Below are 16,828 nucleotides of genomic sequence, written 5' to 3'. Positions count from 1 at the left end.
GTGATCTCACGAGAGGACGGAGGGCCTGGCACCCACAAAGCAGAACAGGATTCACATCACAGAGACGCAGGTTTTACAATCGTGAGTATCTGATGTGGGGAGTGGGCTGTGGGCAAGGAAGATCAGGGGGGGGACGGGCCTGAAGGAGGAGGTGGCGTCTCACTGACCTGGACGTCTGGTGGATTCATGGCAGAAGAATCAGCGTGAAGTGTTGAGAATGACGGTGACGGGGGAAGAGTTCAATCGGGGAAGTGTTCTTACTGTCAGGCAGGTGCCAGGTTGGTAACAGCGTGGCAGGTTGGTAACATGAAGTCTGGACAAAGCACATGCTGTTGGGGTTCCGGTGGCGGCGTTTGGAGCAGGTGGTATTGTGACCACAGTCCCGGCCTGTGAAGGAAACAGAAGGGGGCCTGAGGGAGGAAGCGGAGAGCAGGCCGAGGCAGCAGGATGGTGTGTCTGGAAGAACCTCGTCTCAGCATCTTTCCAGCTTAAGTGAGAAAACCCAGTAGGTGCCATCCGAGGTCTGGGCAACAGCAGTCAGGACAGAAAAATGACAGCAACGTCAAAAATCAGCTCACGCGTGTGCCAAGAATGGTGACGTTTTCCACAGCCTTACAGCTTTGCTCTGGGTTGGGGAGTTATTGGAGGCTTCTGTTTTCACTCTGCTTCCCTTCATTTTCTGCCCTTTTCTACATGTGCTGTTTATGGAATAAAAAGGGACTGTTTTTTTTAAACTAAGCCCTCCTGCCATTCCCACTACCCCCCCCACACACACACACAGACACATACATTAAATGAAAGTATTTTAAATGTCAGCTTTTAGAATACCTACAGTCTGGGGGAGGAGCACGCAGTGTTTAAATTTCATGTTAACTTACCTAGTTATTCCAGGAGGCGACTGTGTCTGGGGAGGACCCTTCCACCTGTTCTCACATCCTTTAAAAGAAGGGGCCTCGTGGTATTAAGTCATGGTGGCAGGTTTTGTTTTTGTGTAAAACTCATTCTTTTACGACCAAAGCCTAGCTTCCCCACAGACAACATGAAACCCACTCCCATGTCTCAGAAGAAAAGCATCTAATCCACAAGGGTAAGGAGCAAAGGCTCCTCAGACGTGGATGGGAATTATATCCATTTACTACGGTGAACGATGCTTTGTAAAGATACCAACAGAGAAGCACGGAACAGATCAAACTGAGACGAGCAGAGCAGGACAAACGCAGACGACTGCGGCGGTGCACGCCCGGAGGAGGAAAACTTTGTCTCAGTGTTTTCTTTTTACTTATTTTTATTTCTGGCTGCACTCTCCAGGTGTGGGAGTCGGGGCCCCTCACCACGGTCGCTGCTGTGGCAGAGCACGGGCTATAGGGTGCACAGGGGCAGTAGTTGCAGTTCGCGGGCTTGAGTGTGAGGCCCCTTTTGCAGACAACATTTGAGATTGGATTAAACCTTCCAAGGCTCGTCATTTTAGAATCCATCATGTTTTATTGAAAGAAGCTCATTTGGGGCTTCCCCGATTGCTCAAGCAGTGAAGAATCTGCCTGCAATGCAGGAGAGCCTGGTTGGATCCCTGGGTCAGGAAGATCCCCCGGAGAAGGAAGTTGCAACCCACTCCACTATTCCTGCCTGGAGAACCCCATGGACAGGGGAGCCTGGTGGGCTGCATACAGTCCATGGGGTCACACAGAGTCGGACCCGACAGAGACTTGTTGGAGAGAGCCAGCAGTCTCCATATACCTTACCTCTGGAAAACAACAGTTCTCGGAAAGACGCCCGTTCTTCCTTGATGGACTTTGTGAACAGCATTTTCCAAAAAGTCAGATCCCGAATCATTTTGCCAGGAACCGTTTTACGTCCATGTGTAAGACTGTACGTTAACCAATCTTGGGAAAAGTAACCCCAGAGCACTGACATTATTCACTTACCCAGAACTACGCCTCCTTCCCGGGACCTCCGCACACACCATATTTTAGGCTAGGTAATAAGCTGCTCAGCATTTCCACAGATTTAAGTACTATGTCATGCAAAAATGTCATCCTTATTAGAGTAACTTTGGTACAAAAAATCTCTTTGTGATGTTCCGTGATGATTGTCCCCAAAGAAAGTAGTGAGTGGTTTACATTTTCTGGACTGTGCCCCAAAGTTGCTTCTTTAAATATGTTTCATTTCGCTGTGTGGTAGTATTTGAAAACCCACAGGCAAGGTTTTAGAAGATGAGATTGTTTCCTTTGAGTCAATAAAATCACCTGGGTCGGTCCTTTGAAATTCTTTTCCTGAAACCCAAGGGCCGTGTTTGGGGGGTGGGCTTAGAACTGCTGTGATGTTTCTCTTTCTCACGAGGGTGAGCTACTGAGGTTCACGGTCTGTTCCTGAAAAGGGGTTCATGGTCACAGTTCTTGGTCATCTGCACGAAAGGCCATCCACTGGTCCCCTAAGCGGCTGCAGCAGGGGATCAAGGGACGTGTGATCATCGCCAGGGGCACCTCAACTGGCCAGCCAACATGGAGCTGACTGTGTCCCTGGAGCAGCACCCTCAGGCACCCGGCTTCCACACCCTGGTTCAGTGCACGCTCACTGATACACACACCAGTTGGACCAACATGGACAGAGTCGGCGTTTGTTAAGTGAATAATACAAAGCAGTTCCGATCAGCTGTGCTCCACATTTTACTGAGCGGTGTGGAACCTCAGCACGACCTTCTGGTGGGTTTCCTTCCTTTTCACGTGCCCGTCTGTCCCATGGGGTGGGTGCCAAAGAGCCGGGGCAGCCAAGGGCAGTGGTGGTCACTGGACTGAGCAGACGAAGGGGCTGACAGAGGGGTCAGGGTGGGCGTGGACGAGGTGTAAATCTTGGCCGGACATTGGAGTGCCTGACCACTGGAGACCTGGCTCCCTGTGTGCATGGTTGCATCTTGCTGTGTGGACATACTTGAAAATCCACAGGCAAGGTTTTAGAAGATGAGACTGTTCCTTTGGGCCCAATGAAACCACCTGGGTCGGTCCTTTGAAATTCTTTTCCTTAAAACCACGGTCATCTCTGGACTAAACAGATCAGTAAGGCGAGTGAACAAGACCAGCTCTGGAGTCTGTGGAGGGAATGTTCCGGAGGCCTGTTTGCCCATCCACCTCTCCTGTGTCCCTGCCCACAGGCAGGTGCCTGGAAAAATTAAGATCAGGGCAGAGGAGGGTCAGATATTTGGCTTGTGTTTTGTATTGTAACACTGACAGACAGCCATGTAACACTGCGCCCATCAGAGCAAACTGCATCCCCCTGGTGGGTTTAGAGAAGCCGGCCTGTTATAAGGAAAACGACTTCTGTGCAAACAGAGGTGGGAGCAGGGTCCGCAGCCCCAGCGAGGGCTCCCTGCCCTGCGATGTGGGACACACACCGCCCCCATGTCTGCTTCGTGCTCGGGCCCCCTTCCCCGCCCGGTGCCAGCCCGTCGGTGCAGGTGACGCGTGGGCTCCGCCTGGGGCCGCCCCCGGGCCCATGCCCCCCAGGCGGCCCTGCCGACGCTCACTCTGTGTTCCAGGCCTACATGGAGGACCACCTGAAGAACAAGAATCGCCTGGAGAAGGAGTGGGAGGCGCTGTGTGCCTACCAGGCCGAGCCCGACAGCTCGCTCGTGGCCCAGAGGGAGGAGAACCTGCCGAAGAACCGCTGCGCAGCGGTGCTCACCTGTAGGTACCGCCCGGCTAGGGGCGCGGGGCCGGGGGCGGGCCGGGCGGCGGGGGGCGGCCCGGCGGTGCTCACCTGTAGGTACTGCCGCTCGGGGTGGGGCGGCCCAGAGGTGCTCACCTGTAGGTACTGCCGCTCGGGGCGGGGCGGCCCAGCGGTGCTCACCTGTAGGTACTGCCCGGCCAGGCCAGGGGCAGGGGCGGCCCGGCGGTGCTCACCTGTAGGTACCGCGCAGCGCGGGGCAAGGCGCGCGGGGGTCCGGGGCCGGGGAGGGGCTGCTCCCGCTCCGCTCCGGGGTCTCTTCTCGGGCTCATCGGGCTACAGAGCCCTCCCTACTCCGTATCTACCCCCTCTGCCGACAAACGTCCTTTCACGGTTTTTTTTATTTTATTGGCGTCGAGCTGATTTCCAATGTTGTGTTAGCTTCAGGCGTACAGCAAAGAGATTCAGTGACACACACACCTGTGTTCTTTTCCAGATTCTCTTCACTTGCAGGTTATTACTGAATATTGAGTATAGTTCCCCGAGCTGCACAGTAGGAGCTTGTTGCGTATCTGGTTTACATACAGACGTGTGTGTCTTGATCCCAAACTCCTGTTATCCCTTCCCCACCTCCGCTTCAGTTTGTTTCCTGTGTCTCTGTGTCCCCTTCTGTTTTGTAAATAAGTTCATTTGTGTCGTATTTTAGATTCCGAGCCCATCGCCCTGCGAGCCCCACCCGGTCCTAGAGGCGCAGCGGTGGGGGTGGGCACAGATAGATTCCAGCAAGCTGAGGCTCTGCTGCTGCTGTTGCTCTGGACTCAGGGCTCGGGTCCGAACCCTTGGAGCCTCGTTCTCCCCTATCCTGGGGGTCACACCGTCACCCTTGGACTTAGGGCTGTGGGGTCAATGAGGCAGTCCTGCAGGCCAGGCAGGCTGTGGGAGGAGAAGAAGGGTGTCCCCAAGCATTGCTGGGCACCTGCTGCCTGGCCAGGAGTTGTTGCCAAGAGAGGGGACACGGGGAGATGCCAGCCCTCCATCTCCCTGATGCCGTGTGAGCTGACAGGCGACTGCAGGGGGCAGAGGCCCCCGAGGGCATGAAGGGATGTGCAGGCTCAAGGTGCATCTTCCCACGTGGCCGTTCTGCCTTCCGTCACTATCTGGAGATGCTCCAGCCTCCCGTGTTCCAGCAGGTTCCAGGCTGGGCTTGGTGGTGCGGGGGGTCTGCGATTAATACACAGCCCCTGTGGGGGCGGGGGTCTGATGTGTGTTTGTGAGCAGTGTCTGACGTAAGCACCAGCTTCACGTAATGAGTGACTTGTGCGTGAGGAGTGAGTTTGTGGCGGAGGGTGGAATGGATTCAGGCAGACTTCAGACATGACAGCACGTACTTTGTGGGCTGACGTGTCTGAGGGTTCAGCAAAGCCACTCAGGTCTCAGAGAGAAGACCAGTACCCTCGCGGGGACACAGCCTCCATCCTGCGCTGGGAGCCAGGGGGCCAGGCGGTGCCACCCCAAGACAGGAGTCCAACTCCTGCTGCCCGTCTGCCCAGGGGTGCAGTGGCCGACACTCCGGCTCATGGGCAATGGCAGCGACTCACTCCCTGCTCACAGGACAGGGAGAGCCAAGACACGTGCCTGTGTGGCTTTGGACCCGAGCCCGGGAATGACACACTGCTGTAAAAATCTTAATACGCTTCTAGGTGTAAGGTTTTTCTAACAGTTTAGTTGGTGTTCAGACCAGTTCTGTGATGTCTGAAGGGTTTTTCCCTAAAGAGCTCCAAAAATAGGAGCCGTTGCAATTTGTGTTTTATATTTAGAAGGAAAGCCAATAACAGATATTTAATTACCTGCTGTGCGCCAAGAAATATCAATATATCAGTAACCTCAGACATGCAGATGACACCACCCTTATGGCAGAAAGTGAAGAAGAACTAGAGAGTCTCTTGATGAAAGTGAAAGAGGACAGTGAAAGAGTTGGCTTAAAGCTCAACATTCAGAAAACTAAGATCATGGCCTCTGGTCCCATCACTTCACGGCAAATAGATGGGGAAACAGTGGAAACAGAGACAGACTATCTTTTTGGGCTCCAAATCACTGCAGATGGTGATTGCAGCCATGAAATTAAGAGATGCTTGCTCCTTGGAAGAGAAGTTATGACCAACCTCAGTTCAGTTCAGTTCAGTCAAGTCAGTTCAGTTCAGTCTCTCAGTCGTGTCCGACTCTCCGCGACCCCATGAATCACAGCACGCCAGGCCTCCCTGTCCATCACCAACTCCCGGAGTTCACTCAGACTCATGTCCATCGAGTCGGTGATGCCATCCAGCCATCTCATTCTCTGTCGTCCCCTTCTCCTCCCGCCCCCAATCCTTCCCAGCATCAGAGTCTTTTCCAGTGAGTCAACTCGTCGCATGAGGTGGCCAAAGTATTGGAGTTTCAGCTTTAGCATCAGTCCTTCCAATGAACACCCAGGATTGATCTCCCTTAGAATGGACTGGTTGGATCTCCTTGCGGTACAAGGGACTCTCAAGAGCCTTCTCCAGCACCACAGTTCAAAAGCACCAATTCTTCGGCGATCAGTTTTCTTCACAGTCCAACTCTCACATCCATACATGACCACGGGAAAAACCATAGCCTTGACTAGATGGACCTTGGTTGGCAAAGTAATGTTTCTGCTTTTTAATATACTATCAAGTTTGGTTATAACTTTCCTTCCAAGGAGTAAGCGTCTTTTAATTTCATGGCTGCAGTCAGCATCTGCAGTGATTTTGGAGCCCAAAAAAATAAAGTCTGACACTGTTTCCACTGTTTTTCCATCTATTTCCCATGAAGTGATGGGACCAGATGCCATGATCTTCGTTTTCTGAATGTTGAGCTTCAAGTCAACCTTTTCACTCTCCTCTTTCACTTTCATCAAGAGGCTTTTGAGTTCCTCTTCACTTTCTGCCATAAGGGTGGTGTCATCTCCATATCTGAGGTTATTGATATCTCTCCCAGCAATCTTGATTCCAGCTTGTGCTTCTTCCAGCCCAGCGTTCCTCATGATGTACTCTGCATATAAGTTAAATAAGCAAGGTGACAATATACAGCCTTGACGTATTCCTTTTCCTATTTGGAACCAGTCTGTTGTTCCATGTCCAGTTCTGACTGTTGCTTCCTGACCTGCATACAGGTTTCTCAAGAGGCAGGTCAGGTGGTCTGGTATTCCCATCTCTTTCAGAATTTTCCACAGTTTATTGTGATCCACACAGTCAAAGGCTTTGGCATAGTCAATGAAGCAGAAATAGATGTTTTTCTGGAACTCTCTTGCTTTCTCCATGATCCAGCGGATGTTTGCAATTTGATCTCTGGTGCCTCTGCCTTTTCTAAAACCTGCTTGAACATCTGGAAGTTCACGGTTCACATATTGCTGAAGCCTGGCTTGGAGAATTTTGAGCATGACTTACTAGCCTGTCAGATGAGTACAATTGTGCGGTAGTTTGAGCATTCTTTGGCATTGCCTTTCTTTGGGATTGGAATGAAGATGACCTTTTCCAGTCCTGTGGCCACTGCTGAGTTTTCCAAATTTGGTGGCATATTGAGTGCAGCGCTTTCACAGCATCATCTTTCAAGATTTGAAATAGCTCAACTGGAATTCCATCACCTCCACTAGCTTTGTTCGTAGTGATGCTTTCTAAGGCCCACTTGACTTCACATTCCAAGATGTCTGGCTCTAGGTCAGTGATCACATTATCGTGACTATCTTGGTCGTGAAGATCTTTTTTGTACAGTTCTTCTGTGTATTCTTGCCACCTCTTCTTAATATCTTCTGCTTCTGTTAGACACCATATTAAACACAGAGACATTGCTCCGGGAGTCGGTGATGGACAGGGAGGCCTGGTGTGCTGAAATAAATGCGGTCACAAAGAGTCGGACACGACTGAGCGACGGGACTGAACTGAGTGCCAAGGACTGCTGGCCGACACAGGGGCGACCAGTCAACCACGCTCGGCCCTTGTCCTCAGAGCGGATCTGGGTGGGGGATTCCAGTTGCACCCCAAATGAGTAGCCGTGTGGGGCAGACGGTCAGCCTGTGTGGAAGCCTCTGGTTTCCTAGGATTTCAGGGCTGCACGACAAACACTCAAGTTCAAAGCCTCTTCCTCAAGCGCCCTCCTGCAGCGCCAGGCAGAATGCGACACGTTCCGGGCCATACGCCCTGCAGCCGGTGGGCCCACGGACCGGGGCCTCAGGACAGCCTGTCTTCAGCCTCCAGCGGGGACGGGGGGCCAGCCTCAAGGGGACCAGGGCCCTGGGAGCCCTCGGACTGGAGCCTCGGGCCTGCTGCCTGCTCGTGGGCTGGAGCCAGGGCTCAACACAGAAGTGCTTTCTCGGTCGGACTCCAGCGCGGGCCACAAGACAGAAGCCGCCATTCCTGACCACGTGGCCATCGAAGAGCCCGGCCTCAGAGACAGGCGGGCGGCCAGAACCTCCCCGGACACATGGGTCTCGTCCCGCACACGCATCCCTGGCTCGGTCCTCCACGCTCCCACCTTCTCAGCTTTCAGAAGGAGACCCAGTGGTCAGGTCTCAGCCTACACCCTCCCCGAGCAGGACCCTAGGGCAATGGTATGCGTTAAACTCCTAGTGGTGTCGCCAGACTCCACCAGAGAGAACAGCCGCTTCCTGAGACCTGTTTCATGTCGTCCGACTGTTCCCTCCACACGTGCACCGATGTCCGTGATGGAGCAGAGCGTGTAGACAGGGTGGGCCTCCATGCACCCTGGCCCCTGAAGCCAATGTTGATGCCATGTGGGTATTGGGGTGCTCACTACAGCGTCGTGTGTCGGACACGCTCCACCAGCAACCTTGTCCACCCTCCGCCCAGGAGACAGGAGCACTGCTGGGCTTCCGCCTGGCCCCCTCCACCCGACAAACGCCAGGGCTAGGACCCGGGTCTGTGTGCCCTGTGATGATGACACCCTGCGTGTTTCTGTGGACTCAACTGAGACTCTTGTGTCAGGAAAGTGAGCAAAGACTTCACACTTCCATGGACTGAACGTCTGAAATATACCCACAGCCACCGTCCTTGACAAAGCACCACTCCCTCAAAACACACAGAAAATTTCTTTCCAAGCAAACCTTGGGTTGACACTTTTCCCCACTCTGAGCAGGATCGCCGCAGTGAACATTCTGGTGTGGTCACGTCTGAGTGAGCAGCTTTGCCTGTACTGATCAGGCGTGGGAAATTCTCCTGAATCTGACAGCAAGCCGGATTTCTTCTCCTGTGAGGCAGCTGCCCAAGAAAGCGACTCACCCAGAGAAATTCCTGACCCACTGTCTTTTCTTCACCCTCCCTTTTATGGCCTCAGAACCAGCTGAGTAACTTCCTCCAGACGGGGGAGGCCATGGGTACGTTGGTGCCGAAAAGGAAATCCCTCGGCAGCGTGCATGCAGGCTTCTTCCTTCGCAGAGGCTGGGCTGCCTGGGATTGAACAGTTTCTAAGGGAAGCAAAGAAGAGGTTAAGGCCGTGTTCCAGACTCTCCCTGGCCTCCTTGTGGGGCTGAGCCCTGCAGGGCCAGAGTCTCTGGAGTTGGGGCCCGGGGCTGAGGAGACAACACCCCAGAGCCCCCCAGAGTGGAGGGGCTGTTTGGCAGGCGGGGGGCCGCGCCGGCCGTCTGCACAGTTCAGCCACCCAGGTCCGGCTTCTGCCTCCTGTTCACTCCCTTCCTGGAAGCTGGGTCACTGGACACGTGAGACGTCCGACCTGCTGTGGCCTGGCGTCTGTGCATCTCACCTCTCACAGCCAAGGCTGCACAGAGTCTCAGCTTCGGGGGGACTTGGGGGCTCGGAGAGACCCGGGACCTCGGCGGTGGGGGCCAGGCCTGGGCCCTCTCCTGGACGCCCCGAGCAGCCGATCACAGCCTTCAGAGGGCCACGCCAGGCTGTGTTTCCTCCGCCCAGACGTTCCCAGTGTCCGATCATCATGCAATGGGTTCCTCACAGGGCCCAGCCCCCATCCGTCCATCCTAACTCGGCACTGAACTCTGCATTCACTTCCGATAAACGCATCCTTGTTCAAAGTCTAGGGGAGTTCTACACCCTCTCACCACGGTGCCTCCTTGTCAGCGTTTGCTATCCGCACAGTTTATAAGCGTGTTTCAGGTGATTTCGAGTCACTGATAAGATCGTATTCAAGGAGATGAATGCAGGGCGCTGCCTCCCAAGGCATGGACCCGGAAGGGGCATGCCCATGGCTGCTCCCTGCCTGACCCCGGCCTGCCTGCTGCCGGCCTGCAGCCCTGACACACCCGCACAGCAGAGAGGCCACGTGTGCAGTGTCCCCTTTACACTGCCACCCAAGACCCTGGAGCCAGAGGGGAGCCAGGGCGTCAGGGGTGACGAGGGTCGTCCCCCATCCTCCTGACCCGGGGGGCTCCTGGCCACCCAGTCCCGCAGGTGTTTGCAAAGAAAACCGGCTTGGAACCATTTCCCCCACACTTTTTATTGCAAAAGTTTTCAGACCCTCAGTTGAAGTGATAATTTGATGATCGCCTACATCCCCACGGGCCAGACTCCACACAGCTGCCACTCAGTATTTTGCCTTTTGTGTGATCTGTCTGCTTTACTTCATTGTTGGCTGAACTATTTCAAAGTGGGTTTTACGTGTCTAAATGATTTAGCCTGTATCTCCTAAAAGTAAAGACCTTCTCCTATGTGACTACGACCCCATCGTTATAACTGACAACACTGGTTACCTGCAGATGCTGACTGCAGCCATGAAATTAAAAGACGCTTCCTCCTTGAAAGAGAAATTATGACTGACCTAGATAGCATATTAAAAAGCAGAGACATTACTTTGCCAACAAAGGCCCATCTAGTCAAGGCTATGGTTTTTCCAGTGGTCGTGTATGGATATGAGAGTTGGATTGTGAAGAAAGCTGAGTGCAGAAGAATTGATGCTTTTGAACTGTGGTGCTGGAGAAGACTCTTGAGAGTCCCTTGGACTGCAAGGAGATCTAACCAGTCCATCCTAAAGGAGATCAGTCCTGAGTGTTCATTGGAGGGACTGATGCTGAAGCTGAAGCTCCCAATACTTCAGCCACCTGATGTGAAGAACTGACTCACTGGAAAAGACCCTGATGCTGGGAAAGATTGAAGGCAGGAGGAGAAGGGGACGACAGAGGATGAAATGGCTGGATGGCATCACCAACTCGATGGACATGAGTTTGAGTGAACTCTGGGAGCTGGTGATGGACAGGGAGGCCTGGTGTGCTGCAGTCCATGGGGTCGCAGAGTCGGACACGACTGAGCAACTGAACTGCACTGCATGGTCTCCTGCTTAGCCTTCCAGGAGGTCAGCGATTAGCAGGAGGGTCCAACTGCCAGCTGTGCTCCCGTTTCTGACCCTCCTTCCCTCCCGTCCCTTCTTCTTGCCCCTCTTCTCGCGGCTCGCTTCGATCAGACTTCGTAGTGGACTGAGGCGTGGGGCGCCGTCAGGTTGACTGCAGTCTCCGTCAGCCTCGGGGCTGATCTAGGCTCTGGGTGAGGGGAACTCCACCCGCACGGCCCCAGGCCTGTGACAGGCAGCAGACACCCCGGATCGCAGAGTCACTTTGCTCTTGAGAGGGAGCCTGAGTCTGATGGGTCCCGCTCGACCCCCCTGCCCGTGCGGCAGCGGACGACCAGCCCCAGGACGCACGTTCTGCCCCCGGGACCTATGCAGGCCACCGTCACGACAGCGTGAAGGTGGGGCTGCAGATGAGACTAAGGTTTGCTCATCTGCTGACCTTGACTTAGAGAGAGGGGCCTGAGTTTTCCAGACAGGCCCAGGGTCATCACCAGGGTCCTTGGCATGGAGGAGGGAAGCCAGGCTGGTTGGGGTGACATGGTGAAGAGAGACAGTCCTGGCCAGGATCCTGGGCGCAGCCGGAGGCTGGACCCCGAGAACCACCTTGATTCAGACTCTCCCCAGGCTTCTGGGCGGCAGGAGCTTCAAGCATACACGGCAGCATTGACGCGCCAGGTCTGTGGATACGTGTTCTGCTGGTCCTGCCCCTCACTTCGCTGGGCTCTGCCCCCCACCCCGCCCTCTGCCACAGCTCGCCCAGAGCATCGTGAACGTGTTTCTGTGTGAAAAGCCACACTGTAAACACGGCCAGCTGGCTTTCTGGTGGAATTGAGGAAGCAAAGCAGCAGAATCGCCTCCTCACTACTTAGACCCTCCCGGTCTAAAAGCACAAATAACCGGACTGTTTGGTTAGGCTTCGGCATCTGCTGGGATCAGGACGATCCCCTGAGAAGGAAATGCAACCCACTCCAGTATTCCTGCCTGGAGAATCCCATGGACGGAGGAGCCTGGAGGGCTACAGTCCACGGGGTCGCAGAGTCAGACACGACGGAGCGACTCACACACCAGGAGGACAGATTATTTGCTGCAGCAGCATCAAGCGCCGGGGGCCTCGGGGGCTTCTGGGCCATGTCCCCCCATGCCAGATCTCCTTCAAGTCTCGACCTAAACCACAGCCCCGTGCTCCCCCGCTGCGCTGGGCCCTGGCCTCCGCCCCTCCCGAGGGCTCTCCTTTCCTGTAGGATCCACCCCCCGTGCTGTGCCGTCCTGTGCTGCACACAGAGGCCAGGGACCCCGAGGCCGGGCTTCCGTGTGGGGCAGGGGTGCAGGCGGCCGCCCCCCTGCTGGATCACAGGAGCAGTGGAGCCAGCCGTGCTGCTCCACCTGGTGTCCCTGTGACTCCGTCCCCAGACCCCCGCGGGTCTCCCCCGCCCCGGTGCTCCTTCCCGCCATGCCAGCCTTGGTCTGAGTGTCCTCCGGGCCCCTCTCCCCACCTGCCATCACAGGTACGTCTCTGTTAAGTGACTGCTGCTGCTGCTAAGTCACTTCAGTCGTGTCCGACTCTGGCGACCCCATAGACGGCAGCCCACCAGGCTCCCCCGTCCCTGGGATTCTCCAGGCAAGAACACTGGAGTGGGTTGCTATTTCCTTCTCCAATACATGAAAGTGGAAAGTGAAAGTGAAGTCGCTCAGTCGTGTCCGACTCTTAGTGACCCCGTGGACTGCAGCCCACCAGACTCCTCCGTCCATGGATTTGCCAGGCAAGAGCACTGGAGTGGGGTGCCATTGCCTTCTCCGATACTATAAAGCTACAGTAATCAAAGCAGCATGGCACCGTCCCAAAGGCTCGGGTCACACCTCCGCCCAGGTCCCTGTTGATGCTGAGCCTATCCTCTAAAGGTGACAGCGGTGTCACCCTCCGTCAACCCTCAGTCAGCCCAGAGGCAGCCGCTTGCTTCCTGCTGGCAGCCCTGTGCTCAGCAGACCCATTTCGTGTGAGCATGGCTGAGCTGCCCCCCACTCGGGCCCTCGGAGGCCGCGCCCCTCGCTGTCTGGCTGCAGCCGTCCAATCAGCCGGGGCGGGGTGCCTCGCTCGGAGAAGCGGGTGAGTGGGGTGCGCCGACGGACGGTCCCTGGTGGGACGGCCCCTGGGTGGGACGGCCTCTGGTAGGACAGTCCCTGGGTGGGACGGTCCCTGGTGGGACGGTCCCTGGGTGCGCCGATGGACGGTCCCTGGTGGGACGGCCCCTGGTAGGACGGCCCCTGGTGGGATGGTCCCTGGTGGGACGGTCCCTGGGTGGGACGGTCCCTGGGTGCGCCGACGGATGGTCCCTGGTGGGACAGCCCCTGGGTGGGACGGTCCCTGGTGGGACGGCCCCTGGTGGGACGGCGCGCTTGGTCGGCGCCTGTGCTCTCGTTTCTGCGGTTGTTCCTGTGTGTGTGCCACACGACTGCTGCGGCACACGTGTGCACACCGTGCTCCCACCGTGCTCCCCGCCACCCTGTACTGCACCCGCCGAGGGCCAGGCCTGGAGCCTCCCGCGGTCCCGAGGCCACTGGGGCCTCTGGGCAGAGCACCCCTCCCCTTCCTGCAGGCTCATGAGAGCCCACCTCATACCTGTTCCCTGCTTTCCTCATAGAAAACTCACTTTTTTCGGCTGGTAGGAAAGTCCTGCTCTCTGTCATTGAAGGTGTGGGACCTGGAAGAGCTGAGACACAGGAGCAGGGCACGCAGGTCAGTGCGTCCTAAGGGAGCCAGGTCCAGACACAGTCCAGCCCCAGGGGCAGGAGTGCCCAGGCTGCAGAGCTGTGTCCTCATGGGCTGGAGGCCGGGCCCAGGACGAGGCTGGCCCCTCGGGGCTCTGAGGGGCGTCCGTCCCAGGCTGTCTCCTTGGCCTTCATGTCTGCATGCCCCCTTCCATGTGCCTGGGTCTGAATCCGAACCTCCCGCTTCTCTCTGGACCCCAGACGTGTGGGGTGATGCCCTCCCGTGCCTGTGAGCTCGCTGTGCCCACCCCCTCTGCACAGGCGCAGCTTTGTGTCAAGGCCACAGCCCAAGGTCCTGGGGGGCACAGTTCAACCTTTGACCCCAGGAGCCCTGACCTGAAGCCTGTGGGGTCCGTTCCTGCCCGGCACACAGGCCGAGCCCCGAGGGCCCTTCCCCTCCTAGATGCTTAGTGCGAGGTCCATGCCTGGTTAGAACAGGGGGCCCCACGCTCAAGCCCACCTTCAGGGCCCCTCACCTGCCGAGCTGGGCGGCCATCCTGCAGGAAGCCCCAGTGATGCTCGCAGTTTGCTCACCTATCAGGAGACCCGTGAAATTCAGGAAGGAGCTGGTGACCGCTGGGTCATTCCCCAGCACGGCCCGACGTGGGGTCTCTGTGGAGGACTCGGAGCCATCTGAACAGTGCTGGCCCATCTCAGACGCCCCGCCACGCCCTCCAAGTGGAGAAACTGCTGTCAGCCGCGTGATGGTCCCGTCTCAGGCTAAACAGCAAATTGAGAAGCTCAAGGGCCCTGGGGCAACACTGGCAGACTGTCCAGAGGCAGAAGCTCCCTCGGCTGGAGCCCCTGTCAACCCGCGGGTTCCACAGACGCCCGGCTTGCGCGACCGTTGGCAGCGTCCGTGATTCACGTCCTCGAGGGACGTGAAGACTGTTGACTCGCCCATGCACCAACATGCTCGGCAGTGTGAGTGACGCGACCGGGGAGCCTAGGAAAGCCCCATCCTGAGGGGCCCGTGTGAGGAGATCACAGTGGAGGCGGCCTCCCACTGTCCGTAGCTGGGTCCCGGCAGGGCGGGAGAGGGTCTCTACCGTGGCCCAGGCTGGAAGGAGTCTGCCGCTTCAAGGCTCCGCTGCCCTCGTCATAGCCAAGCAGTTGTAGAACCTGTTCCTCACTGGCGTTTGTGAAAACCATCCTGAGGTTCCTGACGACTCGTCGCAGCCACGCAGTGAGCCCAGCCGACCCTCCGTCAGTCGGCTGTGCGTCCGTCTGTCGTCTCGACCTTGCTTCTAAGTCCCTTCCGTCTGCCAGGCCTCACTTGGCACCTGACGGAAGCCGTTCAGCACCACGGCCCTGTGCATTGGACTTCATCGTCCTACGCTTCGGATGATAAATCTGACACTTTAAGATTCTGAACCGTTTACTCAGATATCACGTGGCTAGCAGGAGGCAGGGCTGGGTTGAGCCCTTGGCTCTGTGGCCTTTGCCACGTCAGTTACTTGATCTTTTGGAGCCTTAGTTTCTTCTGCCTAAAATGGGGAAATGGCCACTGCTCTGTCTGGCACAGTGTTCCAGGAGGAAGGAGGTGGTGGGTGGGAAACACTGGGGCGGGCAGCAGATAGAACACGAGAAGAATTCAAAGCGCCATTCTTGAACGTGGGGAGAACGCCAGTAATTCCTCAGGGGTTCAGAAAAGGGGCACTCACAGAGGGCTAGTTCAGCAAACTTACTCTTGAGAGGGACTCGTCTCCTTCCCTTCTTGACTGAAGTTGCCACTGTGGATCTCGTGAGAGGAGAATGGCCCGGTGATGGAGCCAGGTGCAGCGGGGAGACGCGACCCGAATTTCCTCGAGTCCTGGCCTCTGAGGGCGTCTCAGGCGAGGACCTTGAGGGCACAGCCACGTCTTCACTCAGACCCCAGTGCTGCAGGTGCGAAATGTCTTGCTCCGTGGTTGGGGCCATCGTGTTGAGTTTGCTCCCGAGAACAGCATGTGTGTTCGTCTGAGGAAGACCAAGGAATCGGTCAGGGGAGGGGCAGGGACTTGCTCACCCCGGCCCTGGCGTCAGCTCCACTGCACCTGCCGACCGGGAGCGAACCGGTGATCCTCCAGGCACTCTCTCCACCTTTCACGTCATGAAGAAAACCTGCAGCCGCCCTCAAAACAGGAACCGCAAGCCACGAAGTAGTAAGGCGTGCCCAGCCGAGTGAAATGTCCCCTGGAGCATCCTGCTACACACAACCACCCTTCACTGGACCCTAGCCCTTCCAGGGTGGCCCTCAGTGTCTCCGAGGGAAGTCACAATGGGTGCCACGCTTAAAAAAATCAAGTTCACTGTCAATTTTAAAATGGACATGTTGCCGCCAAGTTGGATACATGATGAAACAGAACTCTGAGCTTTGGAAGCCTTTGCCTCAGACTCGGGCATCTCGGAAAGGGTGCCTTGCAGGGACGAAGGTGGCTGGGCCGGCACCCACAAGGTGCAGGAGGCTGTGAGCTGTCCTCACAGGTGTGCTCCGGCTCCAGCCCGGCTCAAACAGTCTGTCCCATCATCCATCAGAGAGCCGAGCTCACCGGGACATCCAACTTAGGACGCGCTTTCTCGATCCTCCTGCTAGAAAATCCAGCTGGTGCTTGTTTACTGGGCCCGGTTGCTCGTGGGGCTCCGTGGAGATGAAGGGGACCCGACAGCCCCCAAGGCTGTGCCAGTTCAGTGCTACACGCGGACCACTCTGCTCCGGGTGGGACGGGGCCCTCTGAAGCTCCGGGCCCTGCTCCCTTGCGATCACCAGCAGCCCTGCCCTAGGTCCTGGGTTCTCAGACTGCTGCTGTCAGCGGAGCCCATAGTGGGCTTGTGGAGAGTGCACGCAGGGAGGCCCTCTGGAAGGTGCTGGAAGCCTGTCCTGTGAGTCCAGACCCCTGTGAGGCTGCAGCAAGCGCGGCCTCCACTCAGAGAGGGGTCCAGCTTCCAAGTGGCACATCCCTCTCCCCACAACACACCGAGAAACTGGGCTCTTGAAGTGCATTTAAGGATTGGTGCTTGTAGCGTGTTGGAATGTCAGGGTTGACAGACTTTTCTTGTAAATTCTCTGTAACTTCCTGCTGCAGTCATTTCTGTCTCT

General features: G+C 56.5%; 1 protein-coding gene across 3 annotated transcripts in view; it reads left to right on the top strand.

Annotated features, from left to right (window-relative positions):
* Positions 1 to 16,828, top strand: part of PTPRN2 (protein tyrosine phosphatase receptor type N2) — a 638,480-nt gene that overhangs the window by 573,839 nt on the left and 47,813 nt on the right. For all 3 annotated transcript variants that reach the window (XM_055421655.2, XM_055421657.2, XM_088834793.1), the window contains one exon: positions 3,530 to 3,677. In XM_055421655.2, the coding sequence (XP_055277630.2) occupies positions 3,530 to 3,677 (148 nt within the window). The remainder of the gene's footprint in view (positions 1 to 3,529; positions 3,678 to 16,828) is intronic.

This window comes from Moschus berezovskii, chromosome 3 (assembly GCF_049115385.1).
Source record: "Moschus berezovskii isolate FMDL1 chromosome 3, NW_MosBer_1.0, whole genome shotgun sequence".
NCBI classification, from domain to species: domain Eukaryota; kingdom Metazoa; phylum Chordata; class Mammalia; order Artiodactyla; family Moschidae; genus Moschus; species Moschus berezovskii.
This window is presented reverse-complemented; position numbering and strand designations above follow the sequence as displayed.